The sequence below is a fragment of the Diabrotica virgifera genome, chromosome 1 (assembly GCF_917563875.1).
Source record: "Diabrotica virgifera virgifera chromosome 1, PGI_DIABVI_V3a".
NCBI lineage: Eukaryota > Metazoa > Arthropoda > Insecta > Coleoptera > Chrysomelidae > Diabrotica > Diabrotica virgifera.
Genome location: NC_065443.1, coordinates 129,666,006 through 129,682,230, shown reverse-complemented (window position 1 = coordinate 129,682,230; position 16,225 = coordinate 129,666,006). Strand labels below are relative to the sequence as shown.

General features: G+C 33.5%; 1 protein-coding gene across 1 annotated transcript; it reads right to left on the bottom strand.

Annotated features, from left to right (window-relative positions):
• Positions 1–10,015: 10,015 nt before the first annotated feature.
• LOC126880508 (uncharacterized) lies at positions 10,016–16,018 on the bottom strand. Its single transcript, XM_050644395.1, has 2 exons — positions 15,887–16,018; positions 10,016–10,649 (listed from the first exon to the last, which is right to left on the bottom strand). Exons 1-2 carry the CDS (start codon positions 15,975–15,977, stop codon positions 10,027–10,029), a joined length of 714 nt encoding a protein of 237 aa, XP_050500352.1. The 5' UTR covers positions 15,978–16,018; the 3' UTR covers positions 10,016–10,026.
• Between the last annotated feature and the right edge of the window lie 207 nt (positions 16,019–16,225).

Below are 16,225 nucleotides of genomic sequence, written 5' to 3'. Positions count from 1 at the left end.
ATTGTGGAGCTTGTTTTAAGCACGACTCGTTCGATTTCTAATTAGGAAGTCAATAATTATTGTTATGTTCATAAGAAATATATATCGAATTACGCTTGCCTTTCCATTTTCCAACAAATCATATTTTTTAAATATTTTTCAGTGGTATCGTCTTTTGCAACTTTTTCTCTCGAAAACAGTACGGGGATTGTACTAATAATTTCCACAGTTTGCACTGTATTTCTTCACTCAACCGTTCTCTCCAGTCTTTCTGTTTTACTAGTCCTTTTCTTGCAGGTCTTCTTGCTTTCCCGCTGTGAACTCTGACTGGTCTTATCTTATTTTCTCCTTTATATCTATTTCTAAGTTGTCCTTTATAGATTTTCCATGCAGGCTTGTTCCTTCATTTAAAATTCATTCACAATCAAATGTTTAAAAACAGGATTGCTATCATAAATCAAATACCTTGGACTGATCACAAAATAGACACCAAAGGCCACATCTACAGAGCGTGGCCAAGTACTTGGGATCACAGGCCAACCAACTCAAAGAATGCATAAATCAAGTAGGAACCAAACTCATCTTACCAAGTAATAAGAAAAGACAGAAAGATAGCTATACAGTGCATGTCTATTATTAATTTAGATATACTGTCCAGTTTACGTCAACTTTGACTATGTTCGGATACTTGTCAGTGTACGTCAACTTAACGAGAAAAGTTAGGTTATGTAGAGATGTTTGTGGTAGATGGTAGACATACACACACAGCATCTTCTTTGATTTTATTTACTATTGTTACTTATAATTTTGTTAATTATTCTTTTTGTTTTTGATTAAATTTCTGTGTTAAAGGTTTTGACTGATTTTTTATGTTTTACAATGTTAATCAAAATTAATTGATAAACCAATCATATAAATTCAGATTAAAACAAGACATACGTAATTTTTTGCAAGGATAGCTTTGATCCAAATAATTATGGATCGCTCGTTATCTTCGACAAGGAGACTGCTCTTATTATTGTGAGTTCTTCTTAAGACTGTCCCCTTATTATTGTGAGTTCAATTCCATTGAAAATATTTTGGGAATATGCAAAATTTACAACGATAACTATATTAGGCGTAACGGTTACAGTGACGCAGCAGTTTTCAAAACATGACAAGAAGCCTTAAATACTGCTACTTTTGCAATTTGGGAAAAAGTGTGCGGAAAAGTGAAAAGTTAATAGAATAATGTTATTATTTTTCTTCTACGGCACTACAGCCCAAATTGAGCCTTGGCCTCCTTTATTTTTTGCCTCCACCCTCTCTGGCTGCTCTTCTTCTTACACGGACTCCTAAAAGTGCTTGTGCTTCGCTGCTTACTGTATCTTCCCAGCGCTTTCTTGGCTTTCCAACCAGTCTCTTTCCCTGCATTTTGGCATTCAGTGCTCTTTTTGGTAGCCTATCCTGTCCCATTCTTATCATATGTCCGGCCCATTGCAATCTTTGTATTCTAATGAAGTCTGACAAGGGTATTTCCTTATATAGTTGATAAAGCTCGTTGTTGTGTTGTATCGACTTCTGAAGATTCCGTTTTCCCTCACAGGTCCCAGTATTCTCCTCAGTACTTTCCTTTCGAATAAGTCGAGTTTGTTTTTGTATGTTTATTTCAGGACCCATGCTTCACTGCCATAGCACGGCTATTGGTCGAATTAAGGTTTCATACATTCTCATCTTTGTATTACGGTGGATATTTATCTAGACCGAAATAATATGGGAGAGAGCAAAATAAGCTCTGTTTGCCTGCGTTATTCTCTTCCGTATTTCTCTATCTTCTGATCCGTCGGTATATATTCCCCAGTATACTCCCAGGTATGTTAACTTTCCAACTGTTTCAATGTCATTTTCATGTATAATGTTTTGTGGGACTATATTTCTTCTCGTATGTATCATTATTTCTGTTTTTCTGTGTTATTTCCAGACCTAGCCTTTTTGTTTGCGTTTTTAACTCTGCGTATGTTTCCCGTTGATGTTCTACTCATAATATTGATATTATCGGCATAAGCGGCCAGATGAACCGTTCGGTTGGTCAGTAGGTTTCCTCGTCCAGTTTGCATTTGCCTAACCGCATACTCCAGTGCCAGGTTAAACAATGTTGGGGCCAGCCCATCTCCCTGCTTTGGTCCCTGCGAAATTTTGAAAAAGTCTGTCCGGTGGTTTTGTATTCACACACATCCTGAGTTTCATCCATTGCGGCTTTAATGAATCTAATTAGCTTGGGTGGTATTGCCAATTCAGCCAATATAGTGTTGGACGCGTGAAAAACGCATCGAAACAACTCAATCATCAATCGCAATCCAACTGAAGATACCGACGAGAGTGATTATGAGTATGGATTTAATTATTGATTACACTGTAAGGTAATATGTTTTCATTTTCCATTAAGAAAAAATTTGAGTGCTATTGTTATTTTTTTATTAGTATTTACGGTATGCGGCAAAATAAATAGTACTGAAATTCGTATGCCCCAAATTGTACTTACCACTACAATTTAAACACAACAGAATTTTTTTATATTTTTGCACTAATAATTATTGTATATTTCTCTAAATGAGTCTGAAATACATTATCAGCTAAAGCCATATTTTTTTCTGTCTTCGACAATACTTTAAGTATTAGGAGAATTTGCTATTAACTTTCACAACACAGTGAACTATTTATGTAAGTGAAAGTTTTCATCCTTAATCCAAAATAATCGCAAATTAGTAAACTATACTACGAGTGAAAGACTAAGTTTTCAATCTAATAGCATACAAAATAACATTAAAAATGTTGCTCTACACCCTACCAGATTGAAAACATTGGGAAACTTCTCTGGTTACATCTTCGAGGTTTCTAAAATTTGGAAGCCATAACGGATGCTGAGACTAAGGAAGATGAGGGAATTTTACAATTTACAATTCACGTACCATCTGCTCAGAGTGGTAAAGTTCCAACGAGAATGGTTTCCTTCGTACTCCAATCAGAGTAAACATGTAAATCAAAAATTAATAACCATTTTCAATGTCGTTGCAACACGAAACCACAGTCGCGCGATATTCTAGTCCAATCAGAGAGTGCCGCAAGCACCCCTACCGGTTTCGAAACTTATTAGTCTCTCATCAGGAGGCACATATGCTGCTCTCCGTGATCCCATCTATGTGCCTCCTGATGAGAGACTAGTAAGTTTCGAAACCGGTAGAGGTGCTTGCAGCACTCTCTGATTGAACTAGAATATGATGCCGCTGTGGTTTCGTGTTGCAACGAAATTGAAAATGGCTATTCATTTTTGATATACTACGAGTATTATAAGTGGCATAGAAAAAGCAGCATAAAAAAAGAAACGTCTAAGAAACTTATTTCTTAACACTTAAAACAGCAGATGGTTTAAATGGACGAATCTTCTTCTCTTCTTCTCGTAGCAACACAACCCGAGGTGGGTCTGGACTGATTGCACAAATCGCTTCTATCTCGAACGGTCGTCCATGATAGTTGGGTCAGTGGGTACCCTCATTATTCTTAAATTTGGCCATTATCTCTCCATCACATTCGTGGATGTCCTAAGGGTTTTCTTCCTGTCGGACATCCTCCCAAATTAATTTGGCAAAGCGGTTATTAGGGCAACAACAACAACAACAACACAACAAAACGAAACAGATGCTAAGAGTTGCCGAAATGAAAACCCTAAGAACAATAGTGGGGAAAACAAGAAGAGGCAGAGTAAGAAATACAGACATTAGAGAGCAATGCAAAATTCAAGATATTGTAAGATGGGGAAGGCAGCGCAAGAGGATGTGGTACAACCATGTAAGACGAATGGATGAGAATAGACTCCCAAAAATTGCCCTAGAAAACAACCCGCCCGCTTCAAGACCACCTAAAAAATGGAAGGATAGTTGGCAATCTACCTCCCAGGAAATTGACCAGAGGCAGCTTCAGAATTAAACAGATCGAAAGATCTCCAAGACGTAAAAGGAGAGAAGAAGAAGAGGTTATTAGGGAGTGTATGGACATCGCCAGCCCATCTTATACGTTGGAATTTAATTTCTTGGACTACGTCGCTATCCCTATACATTTGTTTGACCTCGACATTTGTTCTTATTCGTTATTGGTTACTATTCGGGTCGTGATAAGGGTCAAAGATTCTTCTGAGGATTTTTCTCTCAAAACAATTAAGTTTTCTTTCAATTGCTTTTGTCAGCGTCCACGTCTCACACCCATACGTGAGCATAGGTCTACTCAGTTTTATAATATAGCCTGATTTTTTATGTTCTTGTTAGGCTCTTAGATTAAGTAGTATTGTGGAGGCTATACATTAGGGTGGATTGAAAAATCGAAGTTTCGAAAACTGTTTTGGAATACTGCGCAAAAGTTGCCAATTAATGTTACAAACCTAATCTTTATTTGCGAGTTTTCAAAAAAATTTAGAAACTTATGATTAGAAATTTTAGAACTTATGATTTTAATTGAAAAGTAATAAGTACATGTTATCATTATAAAAATGATATACAATTGAAATATTTTTGAAATGTGTCTTATTTATTATTCTTCTACCCACTCCCTACCCTCCCCTTTAATTTTGATTATCTATTGTTTGTAGTCTCTTTTGGACTCAAAATTTGGCATATCTTTGCGCGAATCAATTTTTGATTTGATAAAATTGTTTCTTTTTTGTGACCCAATAACCGATGAAGATGCTTCAGTTACGAGCTTCACGATTCTCTCTACAGATTGGGTGTGACAGGAAAATGTAGCGATGTCAATGATTTTCTCAGGTGATATTTTTCAAATCCTCTACTTTCAAACCTTGAAGCAATGGAGGGCAAGTTATTTTATTGTTTTGTCAATCAATAAAATCAATATAGTTACCTGCTTTAAAATCAATTTGAGGAATAATAAAAGGTCGGGTGTTAGATGAATTATTATTGGCCTTAGTTTTTGCATTGATAATGCGACGAAGTGTAAGCTCTCTTATATGCGGGTGAGTGTCATGCAGCCTGCATAGCAGAACATTTTCCGGATGTACAAAATAGGCATTTCTTTGAATTACAGGGTCTATAAAACTTTTCAAATTTTGCTCTAAGGCAAGCCGCATACCAACGAAACATGAAACGAAAAACATGAAACATGAAACGTAAAGCACGTTTCATGGAAATTCAACACGGCTAAACAAATATTGAAGTCCGCCTACCAATGAAACGAGTGTGATTCATGCTCATAACACATTTTTATTTTCGGAAAGTTTCATAAATCACAGGACGTCTATTTGTTTAACAGTGTTTTATTTCCATGAAACGTGATGTACGTTTCATGTTTCTTTGATGTGCGGCCTGCCTAAGTATCAACTGCGCTTAATTGTTTGTAAAACATGCTTTGCACCATTCACACGTGATGAATTGTATTTGATCTGAAACCATAAAGGAGCATAAACCGTGATATGGTCAGTTCCATTAATTCTAATGTTGGATTTTCAGTGCTAACATAAAGACGTATAATGCGATTCGTCAACGTTAGCCATCGAGAATGACTTAACTTTCCAGGGCTTTGGTTTAATAAATCCACAGAACATTCCCCTGTAGAAATTGCGACACACATTTGAAACAAATATTTCTGATAGGCACTCAAGTCAATTAAATCTACTTCTGGTAGCTCACAGTCTGCCATATTTTCGCAATGCAATATTTGATTTCCTATAGTTCCTGCAAAAGCTCTTGGACTTTGAGTTTGACCGTCAAGCTTTTGGAAAAGATGCCGCAAAAGAAATTCATTAGCGTGAACCTGACAGATAAATCTTTGTAAAGATCGGCCTAACTTTAACTCTAGTTGAGAAATTATACCATTTTTTTTTCACGTACTTACCTCCGTCATATCCTACTACCACTAGTTCTTCTAGATTTTCCCTATAACTCTCTAAAAAGTTCACAATACTTTGACAAATGCTTAGAGCCGATCCAGAAAGGGGTATTGTGTGACCTAAAAATATGGAGCCTGGCTCTTGAACTAATGAAACGTGCTCTTCAAATGCGGTTCTTCTGTCGAGCTTGCCTTCAATATTTTCGATAACGAAGGTTTCGTCTTTCCTTTCGTCAAAATATATGGCCTTCAAAGTTTCGGGGGAGTTTTGCATAAAACCTTTTCTTGATTGATCTCTTGCTCTTCTCAGTTTGTTTCTTGAAAGTCCAAAGTCGCAGCACCCCCGCACCCCGAAGATGGGACTAATAGACTAAACACACCAAGGCCGCCAGGACCGGGCTTCTGTTAATAATGCCAAAAAATTGTTTTTTTTTTCGTTTTTCAAAAGCCTGTAGAGGGTAGGAGATGTAATTTTATCCAAAAGTCATAATAATACTTTCTTATTGTCGTTACTAAAGGTAAATTTTGGTGGGTATTCCAATTCAATTTGTCAATTTTTTTTTATTTTGTGATTTTTACTCCAACATTTTTTTTTCGTTTTTCATAGGCCGGTAGAGGCCAGAAGATGTAATTTTATCAAAAAATTGTAATACTTTTTTATTGTCGTTACTAAAGGAAACTTTTGGTGGGTATTCCGAATCAATATGTTAATTTTTTTTAAATATTGCGATAATCGGTCCACCCTACTATACATACATGTGTTTGAGGCTTGAATTTTTCCTGTTAAAACACTCCACTCTTTCAAAGTTATATGGGTCTATTGTTACATTTTTCCCTACTCTATCTCGTCTCTTTTGTCTCTTGATGCACATATATTCTGGTTTTCTCCTCATTTGCACTTAAACCAGTTTTTTAGACTCTACCTCCAATTTATTGAAAGTTTCCATCTCATTAGTGACTGTCTTTCTCACAATGTCAATGGAGAAATCACCCTATTCATATATTTAAACTTTGTACTGAGAGGTATTGCTCTTCAAATCTGTAAATTCCATTTTAGCAACTTTTGTCGGTTGATATTTTCCAGAACAACGTAATTTAATAAAGTAGTGTCTACAAACGTTATTAATGGTCCCTAAATTTCTAACATAAATACAATATAAACGGAAGTAGTATATTTTATACGCAGTATTAGTATGTTCACAGTTCATAAAATGTTATTCTCTTTGTAAACAAAAATTATTGTAAACATAGAAGTTTAAAATATGTGATATTTAAAAACCAAAACATCTATTTATTATGAATTTTATATAAGTTTTTCGGAATGTATAAAATATTGTGCTAACAATCTTTATCGAATGCAAATAAAAATTTGAGTGATCAGAAATGTAAACTATGTAAATTTTTTAGTTTATAATTTATTTACCAGTAAAACACTTCGAGAGTATTTATTAAAATTTGTTGTTACTACAGCTGTTTCAGTACAGAGCTTTTCTCAAGTGATAAAATATGTTTACATGTTACATGCGTCTACAATTTATTTTCTTTAACTGAAGAAGTTGATGAGGGCGGAGCTGTTTGTTAAAGTTCTTTGGTGACCTTTTGCCGCATCCACTACAGCTCTCCATTTTTTACGATCTTGCGCTTCCATTCCCCATTGTTGTACCCCAATCCTAGATAAATAAACTTCAACATCATCCTTCCATCTTTTTCTGGGATGGCCTACTGATCTTCTACCGTGTGGTCTCAAAAAAAAACTGTCTTTAACACTCTGTCTTCCTCCGGTCTTACCAAATGACTTGCCCATCTCATACAGTTAGCTTTTGTACATCTGACGATGTTTTCTGTGCCATACAGAGTAACCAATTCAGCATTACGGCACCTATTCCACTCTCCTGTCAATTCATTTATTTGAGGGCCAAATATCATTCTGAGATCCTTCCTTTCAAATACCAGGAGCTTATTAACTTTACGCTGATATCGAGTCCATGTTTCACTTCCATAGGTAACAACTTTCCTCAAATTTTAAAGTAATCCTTGAATTTTGAATATTGGCGGCTTAACATATATATTTTAATGATGAATGGCAGGGTAAAGCAATGTCAATAACTAAAAATAAATAAACAAACTCTTAACATGAAGTAAAACCACTTCTATGTAATAGGTATATTTAAAAATTTTTAAAAAATCCCAATGGATTGAATAAAATAGGTTCATTCAGAACGTTTTCGGACCTATCAGTCCATCATCAGTGAATTCATATATACTTGCTAACTAGTCCCTGAATCAAACAATGGTTGTACTTATAATTTAATCTATATTATAGTACTGTAAAATTGAAAAGGCTAAACGCCGATGTTAAATCTGTTGATGTTCCTGGAGGTAATCTTATAACATCGGCGTTTAGCCTTTTCAATTTTACAGTACTGTAATGTATATTGGCTAATAACTACCACCATTGTTTGGTTCTGGGGCGTTAGCAAGTACACTAAGCATCAAAATTAACGCACCACCTTAAAAACTGGACATTTTTGATGGCTCATAGTTCCTAAGCCTGTTATCCGATTTTAGTGATTTTTTTAGTCTGTTATAGCTTTGTTCTTCAAGAATATCGATGTAATAATATTATTGCTAAACAGGTAAGTGTCACTGTTTACCGGATGTAACAATGATAGTGTGTTTTTTTCTCAAAGTTTAAAACACCCTGTGGAATATTGTAGCGTATATAAAATATTGAAATTAAAACTCAACTATAGACTTAAGATTTCTTAACATTTTGCTTTCTGATTCATTCGATTATGTTGGATAATAAAGAAGTTAGGTACTTTAACAACTAGCAATGTTATTCATCAATACAGGGTGTTTCTAAATAAGTGCGACAAACTTTAAGGGGTAATTCTGCATGAAAAAATAATGACCGTTTGCTTTATAAACATATGTCCGCAAATTCTTTGTTTCCGAGATACGGGATGTTGAATTTTTTCTTACAAACTAACGATTTATTTATTGCTCTAAAACTCGTTGAGATATGCAAATGACATTTGGTAGGTTTTAAGGGGTAGTTATTGCGCATTTTTTGACATACAATCAAGAGTTTTATATTCACCATTGGCGTGCATACGGGATGTATCTAAAATGTTTATACCCGTATGCACGCCAATGGTGAATATAAAATTCTTTATTGTATGTAAAAAAAATGCGCAATAACTACCCCTTAAATCCTACCAAATTTAATTTGCATATCTCAACCCGTTTTAAAGCAATAAATAAATCGTCAGTTTGTAAGAAGAAATTCAACATCCGGTATCTCGGAAACAAAGAATTTGCGGACATATGTTTATAAAGCAAACGGTCATTATTTTTTCATGCAGAATTACTTCTTAAAGTTTGTCGCACTTATTTATAAACACCCTGTATTGATGAATAACATTGCTAGTTGTTAAATTACCTAACTTTTTTATTATGCAACATAGTTAGCAAAATGTTAAGAAGGCCTAGGGCTACAGTTGAATTTTAATTTGAATATTTTATATACGCTACAATATTCCACAGGGTGTTCCAAATTTTGAGGAAAAAACATACTCTCATTTTTACACCCGGTATACAATGACACTTATCTTTTTAGTAATAATATTATTACATCGATATTGTTGAAGAATAAAGCTATAATATACTAAAAAAATCACTCAAATCGGACAACAGGTTTAGGAAATACGAAACGACAAAAATGTCCCATTTTTAAGGTGGTGCGTTAATTTTGATGCTTAGTGTATATATGAATTCACTGATGATGGACGGATATGTCCGAAAACGTTCCGAATGAACCTATTTTATTCAATCCATTGAGATTTTTTAAAATTTTAGTAAATATACCTATTACATAAAAGTGGTTTTACTTTGTAGTGGTTAGAGTTTGTTTAACTATATAGTATACAGCCAACCGAGGGAACTACCCCTTTTAGTTTAAAAATAAATACTAAAAAACATTATCTAGCTACACACTTAGTCTAAATGCGTGCAGAATTTGGTTAACTTAGATAGTGAAGTTCTAAAAAAAAAAATGAAGAGTTCACATATAAAATCTTGTTTTTGATCTCCTGAAAAGTTTGCGATTTCGAGGTTATGGCACTAACGAAGACGGGGTGCGATTTGTGTAAGATATTACATACAAAATTAAAATCATTTATTGATGCCAAAAACACGCAGAGACAATTCTCCAAGTATTTTACTACCCCGTTCAAATAACTCTTCCCCTTGTGTTGCCTCATCTGGTAAAGCCAAAATAATGACGCAAAACAAATCTGGAGGATATATTTTTACTAAATCTTGAGCAATTACTGTTCCATTGACATAAACCAAATTCGAGTACATTTTTAATGTAGTTATACAAGGAATATCTTTATTAAACGTTGCTTGTTTCCTAAATCTTCGTTCAAGTCTACATTCTGGTGTATAAAGCGTACATGGTAATGTCACTTCCGCGCAATGCTGAAAAAAACTTTCATCGCATGGTACAGTTCCCCATAAACTAGCTATGCATCTGATAGCTCCATTTTTAGTGCACAATGCCCATGTACCATTGGGGCAAAATGCACCGGGTGTACCTTCACATATTGTTATATCCCTTGGGAAAACGTCCACGTATTTTAATACTTTCTCTCGGTTATGGTAGTGATGGTGTATTCTGAAGTGATAATGCTTTCTTTGAACTGGAAGGTGTTGTATGGAGTTGCTGAGATATATTCCTATAGAACCGATACCGGTATCTAATACTGAACTGTCGTTGCTTACTCTCCTCCTTCCTTAAATTAAAAATATTATTTTAATATACCTACAGCTCGCATTTAAAATCTTCCTACATATTTCATAAATCATAAAAAGAGATTTTGAATGGAGTATTACGAGCTATTAGTCTAGGCGCCAAATAGAAGTCACCATGTCATTTTCAATTCTGATGGACAATCTCAACGGTTTCTTATGGATTTTTGGCTGCTGATTACGAATTTCGAGGGTGGATTTCGATCCGAGTGTTCGAAAAATTGTTATAAACAATTTAATTGTTTATAAATTGTTTATAAGGCTCTGGCTCATAAACTAAAAGAGATAAAAAATAATGTTTTAAATAAAATTTGTTCGTTAATAAAAAATCAAGAAAAAACGTTTACTAAACTTAAATCCACCAATTAGAACTCAAGATATTGTAAAATTAGTGCACAATGCAAATTGCAAAATAAGTATTTTTCGAAGCTTTACCGATCGTAACTCGGCTTCTACGTATGAAAATGAGCCTTAGAAAGTCTCATTTTAAAGTTTATCGAATATTCTTCCAAAAAAAGTTTGTTAAATTACTTGTCTTCATTTGTTTTAAAGTTATATCCGTTTAAAGTTAAAATTTTCTTAAAAAATATATAAAATATTTTAAAAATATTTATACCTTATAGCTATTTGCTATAAGCTATAAAAATTTATACCTTAATTAACAATAATGATAGAAGAACTCAAAAGGAACATTTTGAGCTTAAGAAAATGTTCGTATGTTTATTTTTGGCCAATATATCGATATTTTAATAGCGCGCTCTGAGGCGCGAGATTGACTCACCGCGTAAAGGTTTACGAGCAAAGGGCTTGTTTATATGTGGGCGGTTTGCCAACGTCAACGGCGCGGTTTACCTGTTTTACTTGATCTCACCCTAATGCCGCCTTTGAAGTTTCACCCTAATACCAAGAAAAACGGGGAAAACAGGTAAACCGCGCAGTCGACGCTGGCAAACCGCCTACATATGGACAAGCCCTAACTTCGCGATGCAAATTATAATTTCTAGGTATACAGGGTGAGGCAGATAAAGGGCCTATTAGAAATATCTCGAGAACTCAAGGTAAGAAAATTATGAAAATCGGAATACAGGAGTTTTGAGGTGTGAACTATTTAATGAAAATATTTTGGTCTCTTTGCTACTTCCGGTTATACCGGAAGTTGGTTGTAACTTCGTTTGTTTAAATGGGACACCCTGTATATTTTTACATTTTTGAATTATCCCTGATTTCTTAATTCTTAAAATATAAGTTTTTGTAATATTATACAGGGTAGGTTTAAAGATAATTACGTTTTTTTATTAATTTCGTAGCAAAATTCACACCCTGTAGAATTGTAGTAGTTTGACATAATAAACTCTGTTTATGTTCAAATGATTTTTAATATAGTCTACTATGTTAAGAATTATCGGTATAGTTAAATTTTTCCTTTTTTGTATACAGGGTTGGTCGAAACTCAGAATAAGTATTTTCTGAGTTTTGTTAAATGGAACACCCTATATTTTAGTATTTTAATGAAATGTTATTTTAGGATACTTTTTAATTTCTTAAGCAATCCCTATACCTAACTGCTTCAATTTGTGAGTTATTGGTGATTCAAGCCAAACATTAATGGCAACACAAAATACCTGAAATTTTATTAGGTTGGCCGTAAAAATATTCAATCACAAATAATTTTTCGGAAATAAATACATACTAATCGAGACTGATACTTAAAATTGCCAATAATGGTTGAGCTATCAAAATATCTACGTAGTTAAGATTGTTGGTGCGATTAACAATTAAGCACAAATTAAAGCAGTTGGGTATAGGAAATGCTTAAGAAATTAAAAAGTACCATAAAATACCATTTCATTACAATACTAAAATATAGTGTGTTCCATTTAAGAAAACTGAGAAAATACACATTCCGAGTTTCGACCCACCCTGTATACTAAAATTCAAAATTTAGCTATACTAATAATTGGTAACAATAGTAGACCATATTAAAAATCATTTGAACATATAAAGGGATTTTGATGTAAAACTACTACAATTCTACAGGGTGTGAATATTGCTACGAAATTAATAAAAAAACGTAATTATCTTTTAATCTACCCTGTATAATATTACAAAACCTTATATTTTAAGAAATAAGAAATCAAGGAGAATCCAAAAACGTAAAAATATATAGGGTGTCCCATTTAAGAAAACGAAGTTACAATCAACTTCCGGTATAACCGGAAGTAGCAAAGAGACCAAAATATTTTCATTAAATAGTTCACACCTCAAAACCCTTATATTCCAATTTTCATAATTTTCTTTACTTTAGTTCTCGAGATATTTGTAATAGGCCCTTTATCTGCCTCACCCTATATTATATACTTTATCTTCATTTTTTACTTTTGAAGATCCTAATAAAATTTTATCATATATTTTTTATAATTAAATCATCATACTGTACCTCGTATCACCTTTCATTCTATTTACTTTGTCTTCTATTTTTTGTACTAAATGAGAAAAAAAACATTAAAAACTAATATTTCCGAAATATAACCAAAAAGTAAGTAAGTGGACATTATTTATTAATACTATTTTTACAAACATTATCTTTCATGCATCTGCATCGAGATATACAGAGAATCTCAGCTTTTTTACATCTGCATAAGTTCTTAGAGCAATTTTTACAGTTACATGGTGGTACTAAGTATGTCCTTGTGGGCGGTAAAATTAAAACTTTGTGGGGCTTCAGAGTCTAATTATCTAAATTCTAGATGATATCCATATAAAGTGGATCTAGTTCTTTTGCAACATCATCAAGGCACGTCAATTGTGTGTATGCCGCCACAACATAAATGCTCGTCTTATATGCAATGATGATGCTGTATAAGAACTCGATTCATTTTTATATGGATATCACATATTGGCTCATTTGCATGCGTAGAAGCCGAGTTACGATCGATAAAGCGTCGAAAAATACTTACATACTTGACTGTGAGCCGCTTGGCGCCTCATAGCGCGCCATTAAAATATCGATATCATAACCAAAAATAAACTTACGAACATTTTAAAAAGCTCAAAATGTTCCTTTTGAGTTTTTCTATCATTATTGTTAATTAAAGTATAAATGTATACAGCTTAAATTTACTTGAAACCCTTAAAAACAAATTGATGTACACTTTTTTAAAGAAAATTATAACTTCAAACGGGTATAACTTTAAAACAAATCAAGATAAAGTAATTTAACAAACTTTGGTTGGAAGCCTATTAATGAAGCTTTAAAATGAGGTTCTCTAGGGCTTATTTGCGAGCGTAGAAGCTGAGTTACGATCGATAAAGTTTCAAAAAATACTTATTTTGCAATTTGCATTGTGCACTAATTTTACAATATCTTGAGTTATAACTGTTGGATTTAAGTTTAGTAAACGTTTTTTCTTAGTTTTTATTAGCGAACAAATTTTATTTGAAACATTCTTTTTTATATCTTTTAGTTTATGAGCCAGAGCCTTATAAACAATTTATAAACAATTAAATTGTTTATAACAATTTTTTGACCATTCGGATCGAAATCCACCCTCGAAATTCGTAATCAGCAGCCTAAAATCCATAAGAAACCGTTGAGTTTGTCCATCAGAATTGAAAAGGACACGGTGACCCCTCTGGCGCCTAGACTATATATGATATAAGCTTTTTTAAAAAAATTCAAAATGGTGCCCGTGCGTTTATTGAATTTTGACGTCACTGAGATGTCATAAAAACCATGAAGATGTACCTTACTCTAGTTATCCAGAAATTTATGAAGTTTTATGGTTTAAGAAATGTACAGTTTAGAGACGTGATGTGAAAAAAACATGGCAACAAAAATTTTTCTTGCTCATACAAAGTGGGTTCATATTGCCAAAAACTTTGTGCTTTGCTAGTAGTGGTAATTATTAACAACGAATTATTTATAATCATTTAAAACGGGCTTAAATTTCATTGACGTATTTGTCAAATAATTGTATAAACCCAATTTGTTGTAAATTTTTGTTATAGTTTTTTGTACTTGTACCTGTCAATTCACTGTTGATATATTATTTTCAATGTAAAAAATTGAGTAATATACGTTTTGTAAACGACGTAAGAACGGATAACAATAATTATTTGCAGAAAAAATTAAATGCCTTGATGTATATGTTATCATGAATATGAGTTGAAGATGAATTTGAAGAAAACTAAGTGTATGATCATGACTAAATCAATAGTGTCAACATCTAACTGGTTACTGAGGATATTTAAATGAGAGCGTATCTACCTACATTATACATGGCAATATTGATAACACCAAATAGAGACTAAACCAAAGGAATCAAGAGACGCACATAACTCATTAAACTAAATAAAATCTCAAAAATGAATAACCATTTTCAATTTCGTTGAAAAACGAACATACAACCGCACCATATTCTAGTCCAATCAGAGAGTGCAGCAAGCACCTCTACCGGTTTCGAAACTTATTAGTCTCTCATCAGGAGGCACATATGCTGCTCTCTCTGATCCAACCAAAACAAACCCCGGCGTGCAGTCACAGATTGCAACTAACGAAATGGCATAGATGCCGTAGCGGCAACTGCTAGCAAAAGACTAAGTTTTCACTCTGGTGGCATAATATAAAACAACATAATGTTACTTACATCCCAACAGACTGAAAACAATATCTGGTAACACTTCCGAGGCTTCTACAATTTGCAAGCCATACGGATGCTGAGACTAAGGAAGATGAGGGAATTTTGCAATTTATAATTCACGACCCATCTGCTCAGCGCGGTAAAGTTCCAACGAGAATGGTTCCCTTCGTACTCGAATCTTCGTACTCCTAAATAAAATCTATTTGGTTGGAATATAAGGTTCTTGGACAACCTCTAAGTTCTAAGGTTAGAGCTACGTCTAAGGATGCTTCGGTTCGGCATGTGATAAGAGGGCAAAAAACTCATTATTACAACTCAATATACCTACAAGGCAAAATTCGAGGAAAGAGAAATGTGGGAAGATGAAGAATATCCTGGCTTGAACTTGAGGGAATGGCTTAAATGTATTAGTGTTGTCCTGTTTATATTAACGGTCAACAAGGTACACATAGCCATGATGGTTTCCAACGATAGATAAGAAGAAGAAGAAGAAGAAGAAGAAGAAGAGGAAGACGAAAAAGAAGAAAGCATCGTGCCTTACTTTTGTCCAAGAGGTTATACAAAGATAAACATGTACTTACTTCTTTCATTTTCAGTTAATTTAAAACATAATACGCAATTAAAGATTACTGATAGTGTTACCAGTATATACATAAATTCTAAGTTAAACATTTCTAATACTAATGAACCAATCAATCAAAACTTATTTATTATACTTAATTGTCTCGAAAAAAGTTAGCATTCGCTTAAATTATTGTCTGTGCAAATGTGAAAAGGTCAAATAAACAAAAGATAAAGAAATTTTGTAAAATAAAATAAAATTCTTGATAGTAATGATACATTTAAATATCTACAAAGCTATAAAAATGTTTGTAGAACTTTATATTTTTGGATTTTTTATACATAACTATATCAAGGAT